At 48.7% G+C, this 14641-nt stretch overlaps 1 protein-coding gene across 5 annotated transcripts in view; it reads left to right on the top strand.

Moving 5' to 3' along the window:
* LHFPL2 (LHFPL tetraspan subfamily member 2) overlaps positions 1-14641 on the top strand; it is a 145627-nt gene that overhangs the window by 112190 nt on the left and 18796 nt on the right. For 4 of the 5 annotated variants that reach the window (XM_037032280.1, XM_037032281.1, XM_037032282.1 and 1 more), the window contains one exon: positions 8951-9594. In XM_037032280.1, the coding sequence (XP_036888175.1) occupies positions 9168-9594 (427 nt within the window). In that variant the 5' untranslated portion in view covers positions 8951-9167. The remainder of the gene's footprint in view (positions 1-8950; positions 9595-14641) is intronic. The other variant, XM_037032283.1, reaches the window with a different exon arrangement.

Genomic DNA, 14641 nt, shown 5'->3' with positions numbered 1-14641 from the left:
AGTCAGGACTGCTTGGCGAGAGGCGTCAGGGAAGCGCCCGACATGGGCAGTGGTTCTGCTGCTGCTCTGAGTCACTTCTGATGTCCTCATTTACTGAACAGGGGATTTTTCTTGTTTCTTAGTACTTCCAGTCATTAAGCCTAAAGTAAATATATTAAGAGAGCAAAACCTTTATCATAGCAGCTTACTCCACTGGATTGCTTCTCGAATGCGTCTAAGATAGTTGCTAAGCTTTTAATGTATGTCACTAGATGAGTTCTATTACTGTTTACTTTCAAAAAGGTCTTTGCCATGCCTGTGGAAGGGGATGGTGACACTGAATTGGACCTGACACCAAAGAGAAACAGGCTCGATGGGCAGGCATGTCAACTCCGCCAGAAGCGGTGGCCCTCGGGAGGGGTTGGGCCATGCTGTGACCCTAAAATCCCAGCATTGGCAGCAGAGGTCTGGCTATTCGCCCACACACGTCTGTGCATCAGGGGTTGACAGTGCCTCTGCTCATGTTGTCAGGGGCCCCGGCCGACGGAGAGGTCTCTGCCTGCGGATTTTCTGCTCTCCAGTGAGAGGGAAGAGCTGGACAGTGAAGCAGCAGCTCATAGCTCTTCTCCTCAGAAATGGCATGTATTGGCAGAAGCAAGTCCCCTGGTCAGGCCTGACGTCAATGGGCTGGAAAAACATAACCCTCCTGCAAGGAGGGACAGAATATTTGAAAGAATAATGCAGTCTTCCACAAGAGCTTTCCCAGAAGCTTCCAGTAAGGAAGGGCCTCTTGTTCTAGTTGATTCTTAGGTTTTCGAGTGTTTTATTGATTTGTGAGACTCACTCAGGAATAACAGGTGGCATAATCCTCTCCATTCATTTATCACGTTTGGGCTTTCTTAAGCTGTTGGAAGGGAACCTGGCTGGCGGCATCGTATCTTGTAGAACAAGCAGCTATTATTTCCCCCTCTGGGCAGCGGGGACTAGGAAGCCCGCAGTTGCTGGAGGAAGTGACATGGGTGCTGCCCAGCACGGGCAGGGGCTGCCCAGCTGTCCCGGCTGAGACAGAAGCCCGTCCTCTAAGGGCTGTTGATTCTCAGCTGAGTCACTTAAACAGGCATTTGGAGTCTCCCCTCCATGTGAAGAAGGAAATTGAGTACCTTGATTTTTATGTGCACATTCTTTGTTTTCTGCCATTGGACACCTTTCCCTATTAAAACTGTACTTCCTTAATGACCCTGAAAAGATGACTGAGGCTCATTTTAAGACATATTTTGCCGGATATCACAGAATTCATTATGAATGTGAAACATACCTTTTATTTAAAAGTATATAAAACGGTTACAGTAAAAGGCAACTCTTCAAGTTCTTATCATTTGAAATAAATGATAACACCTTTTGACTCCATAGTCCGAACAGGGCACAGGCATATTGCTTGTGGATCTGGGCTGAAGCAGACTCCAACATCCACTTCGACATTCGGATTTTCAGCTCTTCCAGTCCAACAGGAACGAAACAGCATGCAAAGAAAGACTTGCGGCCTGGCGATTTTTAGATGATGGCATTTGTAGAAAGAAACAAGTTATAAAATGTGTAAATGGGCTTGAAAAACCTTAAAGAATAGCTCAGTTTGTAGCCATTAAGGCCAGACAAGTGCACCTGTTCTCTCGCCGCTGGTGCGTCTGGATGGAAGTATAAAAACGACCCTCCAGAAACCAGGGGCTCCGAAAGCAGACTGCTCGGATAAGGAGCGGTCCGAATGGGCACCGAGAAAGACATACACGACTGGCCTGGACCAGTGATAAAGAACGAACTAGACAACGCCGAGCAGGAACTCACTGGGTGCATCAGGCCGAGAAAGAAGGAGGCTTGTTCAGGTGGTTTGGAGAATTGGGACCGTACAGCCCTGGAGGGGCCACCATGGTCAAGGGGAGAGAGACACATCTTGTGGAGGGGAGCCAGGCTGGGTCAGGTAGTCACCAGAACGCCTGAGGTTTCATAGGTCTACTCGGTAAGTTCCTGAGATTCTCTGACAGTTTGAGTGGCCAAGGCCGCCTGAGTGTGTACTGAGTGGCCAGCCATCTCTGAGGGAGGGAAGTTCAAGAGAAAGCAAGGCAACGTGACCAAACTGGGTGCTTTCTGAGGCAAAGTCCAAGACCTTCAGGAGGGGTGGGAGGGTTTCGCCATTTGCAGAATAGAGATGATGGAAATCAAAAGCTGATTTCGGTCTGTGATTCGGAGAAGCTGCTGGGACCTTGGGAGAAGCAGGGCTGAGGGCCCATCTGCTCTGACAAGTTGGGGTCTGCGTCCTGCCAGCCATCCTGGACATACGGATTAGCACGGACACCTTAGAAAACTCTCAGAAAAACAACTAATGGTGTACTTGATTTAGTACATACTGTAAATGTCCATCCAGATTAGAGAATATGACTTTACTCTTTAGACCTTGTTGAAATGTAAAGGTTTTAGAAGTGTTTCCACTTGCTCCTAGACATGTAAAAACTGCCCCCAGCGGGAAGCTTCCAGATCAGGTTTTTCACTCTTGACCCTGGGGGGTGCTGCTTTGTCATGGGGGCTGACTGTGCAGCACTGTGGGGTGGAAGCAGCAGCCTTGGCCTCGACCCACGAGACACAAGTAGCCCCACTCCCCACACCCCGCGAGGGGAAAGAGGCCAAGTGGCCTCTGGTTGAGAACCACTGGTGAGAGTTTTCCCCGAAGAGTCGGGAGGAAAGGGGTTTATCCCGGAGATCACGGGATGGATGTTGGCAGTGAACAAGAGGCGTTGAGCTTGTGAGACTGCAACTCAAAGAACAGTGTGATTATTTGTGCATTGGGACCCTCCTGAATGTCGTCTTCTTCAGTATCTGCATTTCCGTAGTCAGTGTATTTCAGAGGGTGGCCAAGGCAGATGAGCGGTTTTAAAACCTCTTTCAGTAGCTGATTTTTTTAAAAGGTCACACAAAGTACTGAGCCTTTTCCATCCCAGCCCTGTCCCTACAATTCAAAAGGTGCTTTTGTGCTCGAAAGAGAAGGTCCCGAGTGTATGGGTAGCTCCTGGGTGCCCGGGGGGTCGGGGGGAGGGTTACTGGGTAACACATGAGCTGGGGGAACAGCTGGTTTCCCTGCAGAATCACTGGCCCCTGTGACTTGTGTGGCTCTAGAGCTGCGCTGAAAACAGGTGGTCTGGCTCTGTCCTGAGGAGCTGGCCCACACTCCTCTTCGCCTCTTCCCTCAGCCCCTCCCTCCCCAGCACCCAGCGACTCCTGAAGCAGGCCCCCTCATGGCCCTCGAGGCTTCCTTCCTCCTGACTGACTCTCCTCGGTGTTTGTTAAAAATGCAGTTTCTGGCAGCCCCAGAAAGTGTGATTCAGTGTGAGGGACCAAGAACTTCAGCTTTTTAAAACAGGTGGCTTAGGTCCCCTCCTAGGAGATGGGAGGTGCCCCCAGGGTTGCATTTAGGCAGCTGCACCCGAGAGGCGCTTTCCAATGTTGGACAGTGAAAGTGCATACGTCCTACCGCCTAGCCCTCTTCCCCCGCCAGAGGGCACGGGAGGGAGGCACACTGCGGCACCTTTGGGTGACCTGAATATATCTGGGGGGACGAGATAACAAAAATAGGTATCAGCCAAGAAACTGCCAGTGACAGAGGAGCAAAATACATTCTTCTTCAAAGTGTATTGATTATTCGGACCACATGGATCAATGTAGCAAATTTATTACTAATAGGAGTTAATATTTTTTGACTCCTTACCCAACCACAAATAATTTATGCCAGTCATGTGATCATGATTAATCATAGCTAACGTATGTTGGGCACAATAAACTGGAAGCTACGCTGATCATTTTACAGACACTTTCTCCTTTAGTCCTCATGGCAGCCTTGTGAGGAAGACGCTCTCAGCCTTATTTTGCGGATGAGGAAACTGAGGCTGGCAGAGGTGAAACAGAAATAGCCTCCGAAACACACACAACTGTTCAGTGGCCAAGCAGAGACTGGTCCCAGGCCTGTTTACAACACTTTAAAAATGCGGCCACCCCGACTCGCACTGGGGGGAGCCCTTTTTCCACCACAGCTTGGCGCAGTGCCTGCTGCCCCCTCCGCACTGGCTGAGGGGTGGGCAGGCAGCAAGGCCGGGAGAAGGAGCCGCAGCGCAGGTTGGTCCTTTTCAAAAAGAAGGACTCTCAAGTTCGAGGAAGAAAGGTCCTTCTTGTCAGACAGACCTTTCCTCACGGCGATAACCTGCGCTCTCTGGCTTCAAGTAAACCTTCCAAGGAAGGGCCGCCTCTTTTACGTCGTAGCTCCCTACCTAGGCCTGCAGATCTCTCTGTGTTTTTGTCAAGTTACATATAAGATGCGGCTCCATTTCAAAGAACACACAGCAAACCGTTCTTGGAAGTAAACTTCCTTTGGTTAAGGACTTGTTTAGCTTCTGTGATGGCATCTGTCAGAGCAGAGCTTCTCAACTATGGTGTCAGAATCCACCCAAAGAGGTCCTCAGAAAACAGAACCCTGCCCAGACCAGCCTTCCCACCACCTCCTCATAATAATTCTGATTCTTGAGGACCCGAGAGGACCCTGTGCACGTTGTTCCAGATAGATGAACAGATAGACACACACACACACACACGTATATGTATGAATGTATAAAGTTATTCTGAAGAATAGCTCCAGTCATATTCCTCCAAATATGATGCAACAGGAATTATTACCCAGCATCACCTACCAAGAATTCTCCCAAAAATATTTAAGCCGAATCCAAAAATAGCCTTTAGATTTAATCTCCAATTTCTCTAAAACAGCATAGAGAATAATTTTAAATGGCCTTAGGAGGAAATAGACAAGACCTGATAGTTGGGTTAAGACAACTGGCCGGGCAGCTTAAAAAAAAGTCAGTGTCAGGAAGAGAGCAGGCAGCAAGGGGTAAATTAGGGTTGGAAAGTACTGTTTTTGACTAAAAGAAACTAAAGACACATAACCAAATGAGGTGCATGAGCCTTGACTGCATCATGGTTTTAAGAAAATAGCTATAAAAAATGGGGCAGGGTAGGGAAATTTGAGTGTGTACTAGGCTTTGACTATAAGGGAAGTATTGTCAGTTTTCTTGGGTGTGTTAATTTTATTGTGGTTATATAGGAAAATGTCCTTATTTTTAGGAGATGTGTGCTCAAGTATTTGGAGGTTAAGTATCGACATCTGCGTCTCATTTTCAAACTGTCCAGAAAAAATACGTCTGTGTATTACTGTGAGTGTACGCACTCCACAGAGCGACAGAACAGATCTGGCAAAATGCTGACCGGTGTTTAGTCTGGGTGTTCATTGTCTGTTCTTTTCAACTTACACCTGTGCTTGCAAATTTTAATAACCGAGTTGAAAACTCGGTGTCTTCAGCACTGTGTCTGCCATGGCCTCACTGACGGCTGTGCCACTGTCTTGAGAGCGGACAGGGCAGGCGTCTGATGCAACTTTGATTGAAGCGCGTTCGGGTTTGCCTCCACCTTTCCAGGTAGATGCAAGCCTGGCTCCTGGGTTTCTGCCAGGGAATCTCCTAGCCAGCTGGCACTGAGTGGCTCTCTCCCGTGCACTTTCTCACGGACAGCAGGATGCTACCATTAGGAGGGGCCCAGCTCCATGCAGCACCTCCACCTTTAAGTATTAGGGCTCTGTGGCGAACGGAACATATATAATCGACCCCGTGGACCAACCATTTATCAACTCCTCCATTGTCCATTTTCTGACTGTAGTATTACTGCCAGAAACAAGTGAGTTTCTGCAGCATTCTCATTTGTTTGGGCTTTTTCTTATTACTTACTGGGGGGCTTTACTTCGTGGATTGTTAGGGCAATGATAGCATCATCTTCTGAAAGTCAGGGGGCTGCCCATATTATCCACCACTGTCAGGGATGTGGTGGCAGTAACAGGTGTCCTGGACGGGAAGTGTATTGAGTAGCCCGTGGGTAAAAGACTTTTATATGGGACGTCAGTGAAGGCCTGGTCTTATTAAGTGAGCTGTGCAGAAGCAGGACTTACAACGAATAGCAGTGGATCCCATGGAAGGAACTCTGCGCCCGGATCCCTGTGGTCATTAATAAGGTCTCTGACAAGGACCTGCTTCGCTGCTGCTATGGATGCTGTCTCTGCAGGCATCCCTCCCTGCACAGGGGACGTGGCCAAACTGGGACAGTGACAGGGTGCAGACCACACCAGAGCCCTTTACTGTGCTCTGTTCCCAGGTTTTCCCATGTTCCTCCAGCCTGAGGACTTTCCTTGGATGCTCAGTTTCTGCCAGTCTTGAGTATCCTGCCTGTGTCTCTCAGAGTAGTAACTAACAAACTAGCTGGGCAGCCCAAGTGAAGAAGAATAAAGCCTCGTTCCAGCCACTGTGGCATGGATGTAAGAATTCGGTGCAGTGGGTGGGAGTTTGTTTTAGCACAAATGGTCGGTGAACAATATATTCCGAGCTTAAGTATGTAAGTTCCTAAATAATCCTGCCTTAAATTTGGCATTGACCATTTTGCTGAGGTTGTGTATGCCATCTTCCATTTTGAAGTTTCACATCCTTTCTCTTCAAAGTTGCAACCTAATTGCATTCCGGGCTCTGAGCAGAACTTGCTGACCCAAACAGTGGGCACTTGGCATAGTTAATAACATCCGAGTCACTTGAGAGGTTGTAGCTGAGTCCTGAGGTTCTGCAGGGGGACAAATATGGAGAAGTTCTAGATGCACATTGAAAAATTGCCATGAAACAGAAGAGGGGCGGGGATGGAGATGGGATGGGCCGTACCAGGAAATTGGTTTTGTAGGCAAATTGGAAGACTCTGTAGGAGCCTCATTTCCTCCCAACAGACCGGGCCTCCCACCTGTTGGCTCAAAGTGTGTGTGAGCCAGGTGGGTGGGTGCTTCTTGGGGACTCTGTGGGAGTCTTCGTGGCTTGATTTCTTGCTCTTCTTCAAAATGGCCATTTTTATTATAAACAGTTTCCTCCAAAGCTCTTTTGTATTGGTAAGTTTCTATGTGGTGATATTTGGGGGGGGCGGGGTGTGACAAGTGATTGGGAGTAGACTATATACTTCTGGCCTAATGCTCATTCATTTTCTACAGTTGAATTTGGCAGCTGGTCAGGAAGTGGGGAAGCAGGAAGTCAGACCAGGACCCCACACTGAAAGCCCACCAGGGAAGCTTAGATATGAGTGTCTTCATTCATCTCTAAATAGCCTGTGCCTAATCTTCCTCTGTGTATAAAGGCCAAGTTTCTGTTATCTACTATCATCCATGTTAGGAGAAAAGGTCCCCAGGAAAAGGAGTTGGTGTTTATTGAGCATTTACGACGGCCCACACTGAGCAAGGTGTTTTATCAGGTTCTTGTTTACCCTCACATTACTGTGAGGCAGGGTGCCCTTACTGTGCCCATCTGGTAAATGAGGAAGCTGAGCTCTGAGAAGTTAGACATCACCTGGCCAGACAGTCGTGCAACTGGATTTGGAACCCAGACCTGGTGACTTCCAAACTCTTGCACTTAAACACACCCCCTCTTCCCAAAACAGCATCTTGTATAACTACGGTGGTATGAGGACTTTGAAGTGTGTTATTTTATGAGACAAGTAGTCACTCTCATTAGATATCCACCGGCATGGGGTAGGAACTTTGACGCTGGGCTTTCTTATTTCCCCACTTTCCTCTGTCTTCCCTAACCCCCTGCCCCACCCTGCTGCCAACATGCCACAGGTTCTTCATAGTTCTTCTGCAGTCGACATGAGCTGGCTTAATAAATCTAATCATTCAGAACAGAGCCCTGTGCCCAGATGTTAAATGTGAACGGTGCAGTTCTTCCTGACCTTGGAGTGAGGGCAGAAAATGGGGCTGCCAACGAGCACTGTGGCCCATTTTCAGGGTTCAGGCCCCTCTGATGGATGTTTGAGCTGTTGCAGCAAAGCCCTCTGGTAATGAAGCCATTTGTCCCGGGAACAGAATGAGTCCTTGTGAGATCAGAAACAATGGCCATGTTGAGTTCCAGACCTGGGGTGACTGGAAGTCCAGGCAGAGGCACATGTGATGAATTGGGACACTTCATTCTTCACAGGCAAGTTTCTGTTGTCAACAAGTCCACTCAGTGGTCAAGCTACGCAGTCAACGGTCATTTATGACTAATTTTCCTAAGTGATTGTGTTATAACTCATGAGTTTTTTTCCTCTTGCATTTTAATTAGTACAGTTTATTTTGTCTAAAAATGACCCTCTGAGAAATGAATGAAAAATAAGTCTGGGGAGCAACGTGTTATTTTATTTTTATGGCATTGTTTCTTTTTATATTCTGATTTACCTATGAAGCAAATTCTGTGTCCCTGCTAGTAATTTGATTCCCAGGCAATAAAATTAGGTGTCGCTGCTCTCTACTGTTAAGCAAAATCTTGATGCAAGTTTTTTCAAAACTTAGTTGGTCTGAAAACTTAGTTGGTCTGGTATCAAAACAGCCAGCAAAAAGCCCCATAAACTTTAAAAAAGCGTATCCAGTCTGTTGATGGTTCACTGCCATTTATATCTAGATCTGTCTGGCTCCTTGTGCAGTTCTAAAGAGGTGATGGAGCTGGAGCCCCTGTACCGAAGGACGCCCCGGGAGTGGGTGCGGTTGGGGGGAGGGGAGCGCTCTGTCACGCTGCCTGGAGATAAGAGAAGCACCAGTCATTTGTAAGAGTATGGAAAGGGAGGCCCGGAAACAAAGGAGACCAGCAAATGAGCTGAACGGGGCTGCGAGCCTGCTGGGGACCAGGATCTGCTCCAGCAAGTTCCTGCGGGGACCTGCGGGCAGCCTGGGCGGGAAGGGTCGGCCGTGCGAGTGGAAGGCGGCCCTACGGACAGCTGCGCGGGGCGGCGGGACAGCCAGAGCTCGCACTCGGGTTTGGGGCCGGCAAGTTTGCCGGTGCTGCGCAGCGGGGGCGGGGCCTGGCGCTGCTGACCGTCGCCTCTCTTTCTCCAGTAGGTGAGGCTGGAGGCCACGCTCCGGAGCTCCGACATGGCAGCATGACTCCCAGAGGGCGCCCCCAGAGGCAGGGAGAAAGGAGCCCCCGGCTGTGGGAGTGAGTGCCCTGCAGCAGCGACTGCCTTCTGAGGCTGCCTGAGCCTCCTTCCCTACCGGCTTCTTTTATTAGTAACCCGTGGACTCCTCTGATTCTTTTTCCGCCTTGAACATCAATATGTGTCATGTCATTGTCACCTTTCGCTCGATGCTCTGGACCCTCCTGAGTATTGTGGTGGCTTTTGCAGAGCTCATTGCCTTTATGAGCGCAGACTGGCTAATTGGAAAATCCAAGACTGGTGGCAGCGCTGAACCTGATGAGCCGAGCGGCCCCCCGGAGCCCTACCACCCCACTCTGGGCATCTATAACCGCTGCATCCGCAACCCCGGGGTGCAGCATGTCCCGCAGGAGACACTGTGCGGGCCCTACGCTGAGAACTTCGGTGAGATTGCCAGTGGCTTCTGGCAGGCCACAGCGATCTTCTTGGCCTTCGGCATCTTCATCCTCTGCACCGTGGCCCTGGTGTCTGTCTTCACCATGTGTGTACAGAGCATCATGAAGAAAAGTATTTTCAACGTCTGTGGGCTGTTGCAAGGAATCGCAGGTAAGGGCGTAAGGGAGTGAAGGGGCCCAGGGGCAGGATGGGCTCTGCATGTGCAGGACATGTACTTGCTTACTCCTTTACTGCTGGTCTTGAAGACCCTCTTCTGTCTGGTGAGGTTGGCTTTGGACAGTAGGTTCTCAGCAACATGAGTGTCCTGCCCTGGTCACTCCCCTTTCCATGTTTTACCCTCCTCTGAGATAAGTGTCCTCTGCTCTCACGTGCTCCTCTTTATTCCTATTTCCTCTGGTTCTAAGTTATTGGGTTTTATTGGAATAACTACTCCTCCTTGCTTTCCCCACTAAATTAAAAGCATGCTTCCCATGCAGTGCATCCACCAAGGAGTTGGGTCCCACCTGCAGCGAGCACTCTATGCAGAAGGAATGTGTGTGAGAGATGTCATTCAGGGGCTGGGGGTGGTTGCCACAGGCTATCAGCCCCAGGCACAGTCAGGTTGGTTTCAGCTTTGGTGGGGGAAGAAGTAGGCTGGGAAGGAATTAGTATCAGCTGCTCTGACTTGAATGTCCTGGTTTAAACCGTCTCCTGGAGCCTAACAAATATTCTATGCAAATCAGAAAATGTAAACTAACTTTCACTTTCCAGGGATTTCTCACTAATGAGCTGGTTAGAAATCAGTGGAGAGGAAAGTATGAGCTCTTCGTAGTGACCCAGATGGGAGGCTGTGGGCTGCAGGAAAACCTCCAAGGCCACCAGTTTTTTTCATGGACTTTGCCACGTGGCTTTGATAGGTGGATACTGAACCAAGGGGAGGTGGGGGAGCAGTCTGCCGAGGCTCAAGGGGCTTGTTCTAGATGGCAGAAAAACACACGCGTGTGCACAGAAGTACAGGCATGGCAGTAAAGACGTCCTCAAGGAAGCTGAGGGACAGGCTCGCTCTTTGATTTCTCAAACAATCATAACCAAGTTAGTTATTAACCTGAACTCTGACAGGAGAACCAGTAACTGCCTACAACCCTACCTGAAGGGCACAAGCCGCCCGCGCAGAACTCCTCGGCAGTGAGGGCAGACACTGAGACGGGTGTCCAGGCTTGTAGAGAAACAGCTGAATGAATTCCCTCTAGTCTGCTGTATGGCAAACTGTTGAGCTCAGCACCGGCTTCCAAGGAAACAGATCAAACAAGAGTTTTGGGTTTTTTTCCAAATAGCTGATAAGATGTTTTTCGTTCCTCACATTTTGCCGGGGGACAGCGGGGGGGGGGGCAGTGCACATGTGTGTATGTGGGCGGAAGAAGGGTAATGGGCCCAGAGAAATGACAGAGGACCTGCTCCACAATCCGGGTTTGTTTGCATGGGGGACACGCTCAGGGCACATCTCACACTTCCATCCCTTTGAGCCGCACCAGGAGTGACCCCAGTGATACCCACAGGTGGTCATGGAATTTGGGGAGCCAGGGTTCTAATATTGAGCTTTGCTACTAACTTGAAGTTTTACTTGAGTTAAATGCACCACCTCTCTGCACCCTAGAATTCTCCTGAAAAACAGAAGACTGGAACTTTGACCTGTATAATCAGATGTTGATTTTTTGACACTTATTGTCCCCTTTTTGATTCACTTGTGAAATCTGAAGTTTATTCCCTTCTGCCTGTCACATCGCCTCCCAGAAATGTTAGAGAAGGTGGGTTTCAATACCAGCTCCACTGTCTTGTCAGAGAAGTGCCCCCAGACACACCGCGCCTCTGCGGCAGGTGCGCATCCTCAAACTTCCATTGAGAAGTATTGCCAAAGGCTTTGGAAAGTCATTATGGACACTCAGAGGAACGGAAGTCGGCACACAATTTATTAGCCCTGTTGAAGAGTTCTGGTGGACTAGAGGGGCAATTTCCCATGCATTTACGGTGAATTTTATCAGTATGCTGGTCTGCAGGTGGAATTGGTTTGTCATCCTGAGAAACGGTGCCTTCTAGCAAATCAGTGGACATTTACAGTAAGGGGTGGCCATCCTGGGCCATCACACCACAACCTGTCATACAATCAGGCTGAAGCCACCTGTAGATGCCCTTCAGTCTTGAAGGCTATTTGCATGCAGCTTTTAATAAGGTGTTTAGTCCAGTGAATTCAACCTTTGAGAACGCAGATTAGTGCAACAAACCTCTTGGTGCTCATTTGCTACTTCACAGAATTGGCGAGAGCGTTCCTTCTGGCACAAAGATTAGTACCTATCTTCGGTATTATTTACACACTCCAATAAGTTATTTCTGACTTCTTTTTCTCGTTCTTCCTCATTTCCTCACTGTCTCTATGCATCTGGCCTCTGGGAAGAAGGGTTGAGGAAGAAAAAAGTAGAAGCATACCCCTGGTGCAAATCCTCTGGTCACATGTCTTTTCCAAAGTTTAGATTTTCTAAAATCTTAACTTTCTCCCCACCCTTATCACTTATGTTCCCCATGCATACACACAGGACCTTAAAAAATCTGAAGTTACTCAAAATCTTAAATCAGCAGGAGGCAGAGATTCCTGTACGGTCAGATTGTCTGTCTCTCTAGGGCCCACTGAGGTGCAGGAGAAGCTGTTGCTTTTCTCCTTCCTGTGCAGCATCCCCGAGAAGAAACCATGGGCGCCCTGGCTGCTGTGGCCTGGGGGATTGCCCGCCTGTGAACCAAAAGGTCACTGGTTCGATTCCTTGTCAAGGCATATGCCTGGTGTGTGGGCTGGGCCCCTACCTGGGGACCAACAAGAGGCAACCAGTCGATGTTTCTCTCCCTGTCTTCCTCCCTCCCTTCTCCTCTCTCTCTGAAAATAAATTTTTAAAAATATTTTTTTAAAAAATTAAGGGAATGATGGGAAAGAAGGACTAAGTGCTAGTCAGCTGACTCTTGTGTTGGGGTTGGGGGAGGCATCTGTAAGGGATGATCAGTGGGCTCTTTCTCCCTCATGGGTTCCACACCAGGCAGTTCAAGCCAAAATACATGACAGCTGTGGTCCTTGAGTCTGTGGCTGAGAAAGTTTGTGTGGCTGAAGCAGCTGACTTGCTCTCTCTTCTCTTGGCCAATCTGCAATAGCATCTGGTTGGCTCCAGCCTCGCCAAGACTTGTTGCAGCTGTGAGCATCGGTCTTTCCTCTCCCCTTTCCCCCTTTCTCTCAACCCTGCCTGGATCTTCTCCACACCGAAACAAATGGTGAGAAAGGAGGCCATTACCAGAGCAACAAAAGGATATTCTTTAGAAATATACTCAGACTGTTTAACAACTTTCATTTTGGCAAAAATGGCAGTTTTGTAAAATGCAACTGGATGAAAAGCTTCAAGACATTGTAAGCACATGCCTTTACTACACCTATTTTAAAGAATAGGCCACAGGTGTCATAGCCCTTCATTGTCTATAAAAATAAAACAAATCATCAGAATATTGACATTTTGATTTTAGAAGCTGGGTGTGAAAGAATCTGCTACTTCAGTGGAAATCTCAAGATCTGGATTACTTAAAAAATCGTAATACAGCACAACTCTTCCTGTTGAGCAGACCCAGAGAGCAGGGTTTGCCTTCAGGGCCCATCAGGCAGGCACCCAGCAGACGCTCCACTGGAGCACGGACACCCTCGGTGCTCTGAGCCCACTCCCAGCAGCAGTGAAAAGTTTCAGCCTCGCCGGGCCTTGGGTCGGTGCTCGCTGCACCTTAAAGTGGCTGTGAAATGTTGATGAATCAACTTCACTTTTCTAAGCCTCAGTTTTCTCACTTGTAAAATGGGTGTAAAAGTAGCACATACCTGGGGGGTCATTTTGAGGATTAAATTACATAATATATGAGAAAGGCTTAAACACAGGGCTTGGCCCATAGTAAATAATAAGTGGTAGCTATATATGATAATTAAAATATTTGTTTTCTTGACAAGTTTTAGTATATTTTCTATGCTCCCTAGAATTGCTGCATTCTAAGGAATAGGGGTGTCTTTTCTGATCTTTAGAATTGGCCCCGTTCTATCAACAGTGACTGCACTGTCTGGTGCTATTCCCTGGCCCCTAAAAGCCTGTGTTGGGGCTGAAGGGTATAGAGCAGTCCCGTGACTTTGGTGTGACTGAAGCAGAAGCCAGCATTTGAATTGATAAGGAAGCAAAGAACTTCTTTCACTCCTCTTCCCCTGGACATACGCATTCTCCATTCCTTTCCTTTCTGGAGGCACAGCTGAGTCTTGATTGCAGGTGGCTTCTCAGGCTCCCCTGCAGAATAAATCACAGGCTGATTGGTCTTCATTGGTGAGGACTTGTCCAGGACTTGGCAGAGCCAAAAGCACACATCAGTTCACAGCCCTCTGGGATTCATTACAAAAGCTGGGTAATCGGCCAGCAGGGTGCTTTTGCCAGCTGTCTTCCTTAGGTTGTGACCTGGATGTAATCCATAGTGAAACCGTAGAATGCAAAGATCCAGGTTTTCCATGACAGCATCAAGCAGTTTGTTTTTGGAAATGCATGAAGGGCTCTCTCAGAACTCTGTGGAATCCCCAGTGACTCAGGTTTGGGACAGAGGCCATTACAATGAGCTCAGGATTTGGCTCATTGTGCTGGCGTGGACTATTCCACTGGGGTTGCCACTAGGGTTGAACTAGCTCCTGGGAGGCTGGGCCCGGCCGCCTGCAGTCTTCCAGTCTCCCCTCACGTGCGTGTTTGCTTTTTTGTGTCTGGTCGGCTCTCACGCTCTCTACTCCCTGCAGCTCTGTCTGTCTCTGTCCGTCTCCATCCAGCAGGACTGCCTCAGCAAGCTGTCCCCCCAGTCTGTTCAGACAGACTGCCGTGGGGCCGAACTCCGCCTCTGCTGGGTGGAGGCACAGAGTGCGCCCGTGGGAACTGCTCCCTGCTGTGGCAGCTCAAGGCTTGGTGCGTGCAGACTCAGCTTTTCTTGGAAGTAAGCAGTAATTGAGGGTGGAGTAGAACAGTATGAAAAAAGAAGGGAAAAGGAAGGGAATAAAAGGAGAAGAATTCAAGAAGAGTGGAGGGTTTTTGCCTTCGCTGCTTGTGGAATTGTATTGTCATAAATCGGAATGTCTCGGGAAGTATGGATAGGCATATGAAATATATCCTGATCACTACCCAGGGCT

This window comes from Sturnira hondurensis, unplaced genomic scaffold (genome assembly GCF_014824575.4).
Source record: "Sturnira hondurensis isolate 20B ecotype Veracruz unplaced genomic scaffold, ASM1482457v3 Scaffold0021354, whole genome shotgun sequence".
NCBI lineage: Eukaryota > Metazoa > Chordata > Mammalia > Chiroptera > Phyllostomidae > Sturnira > Sturnira hondurensis.
Note: the sequence above shows the minus strand (reverse complement) of the source record. Positions and strands in the feature narration are given on the sequence as shown.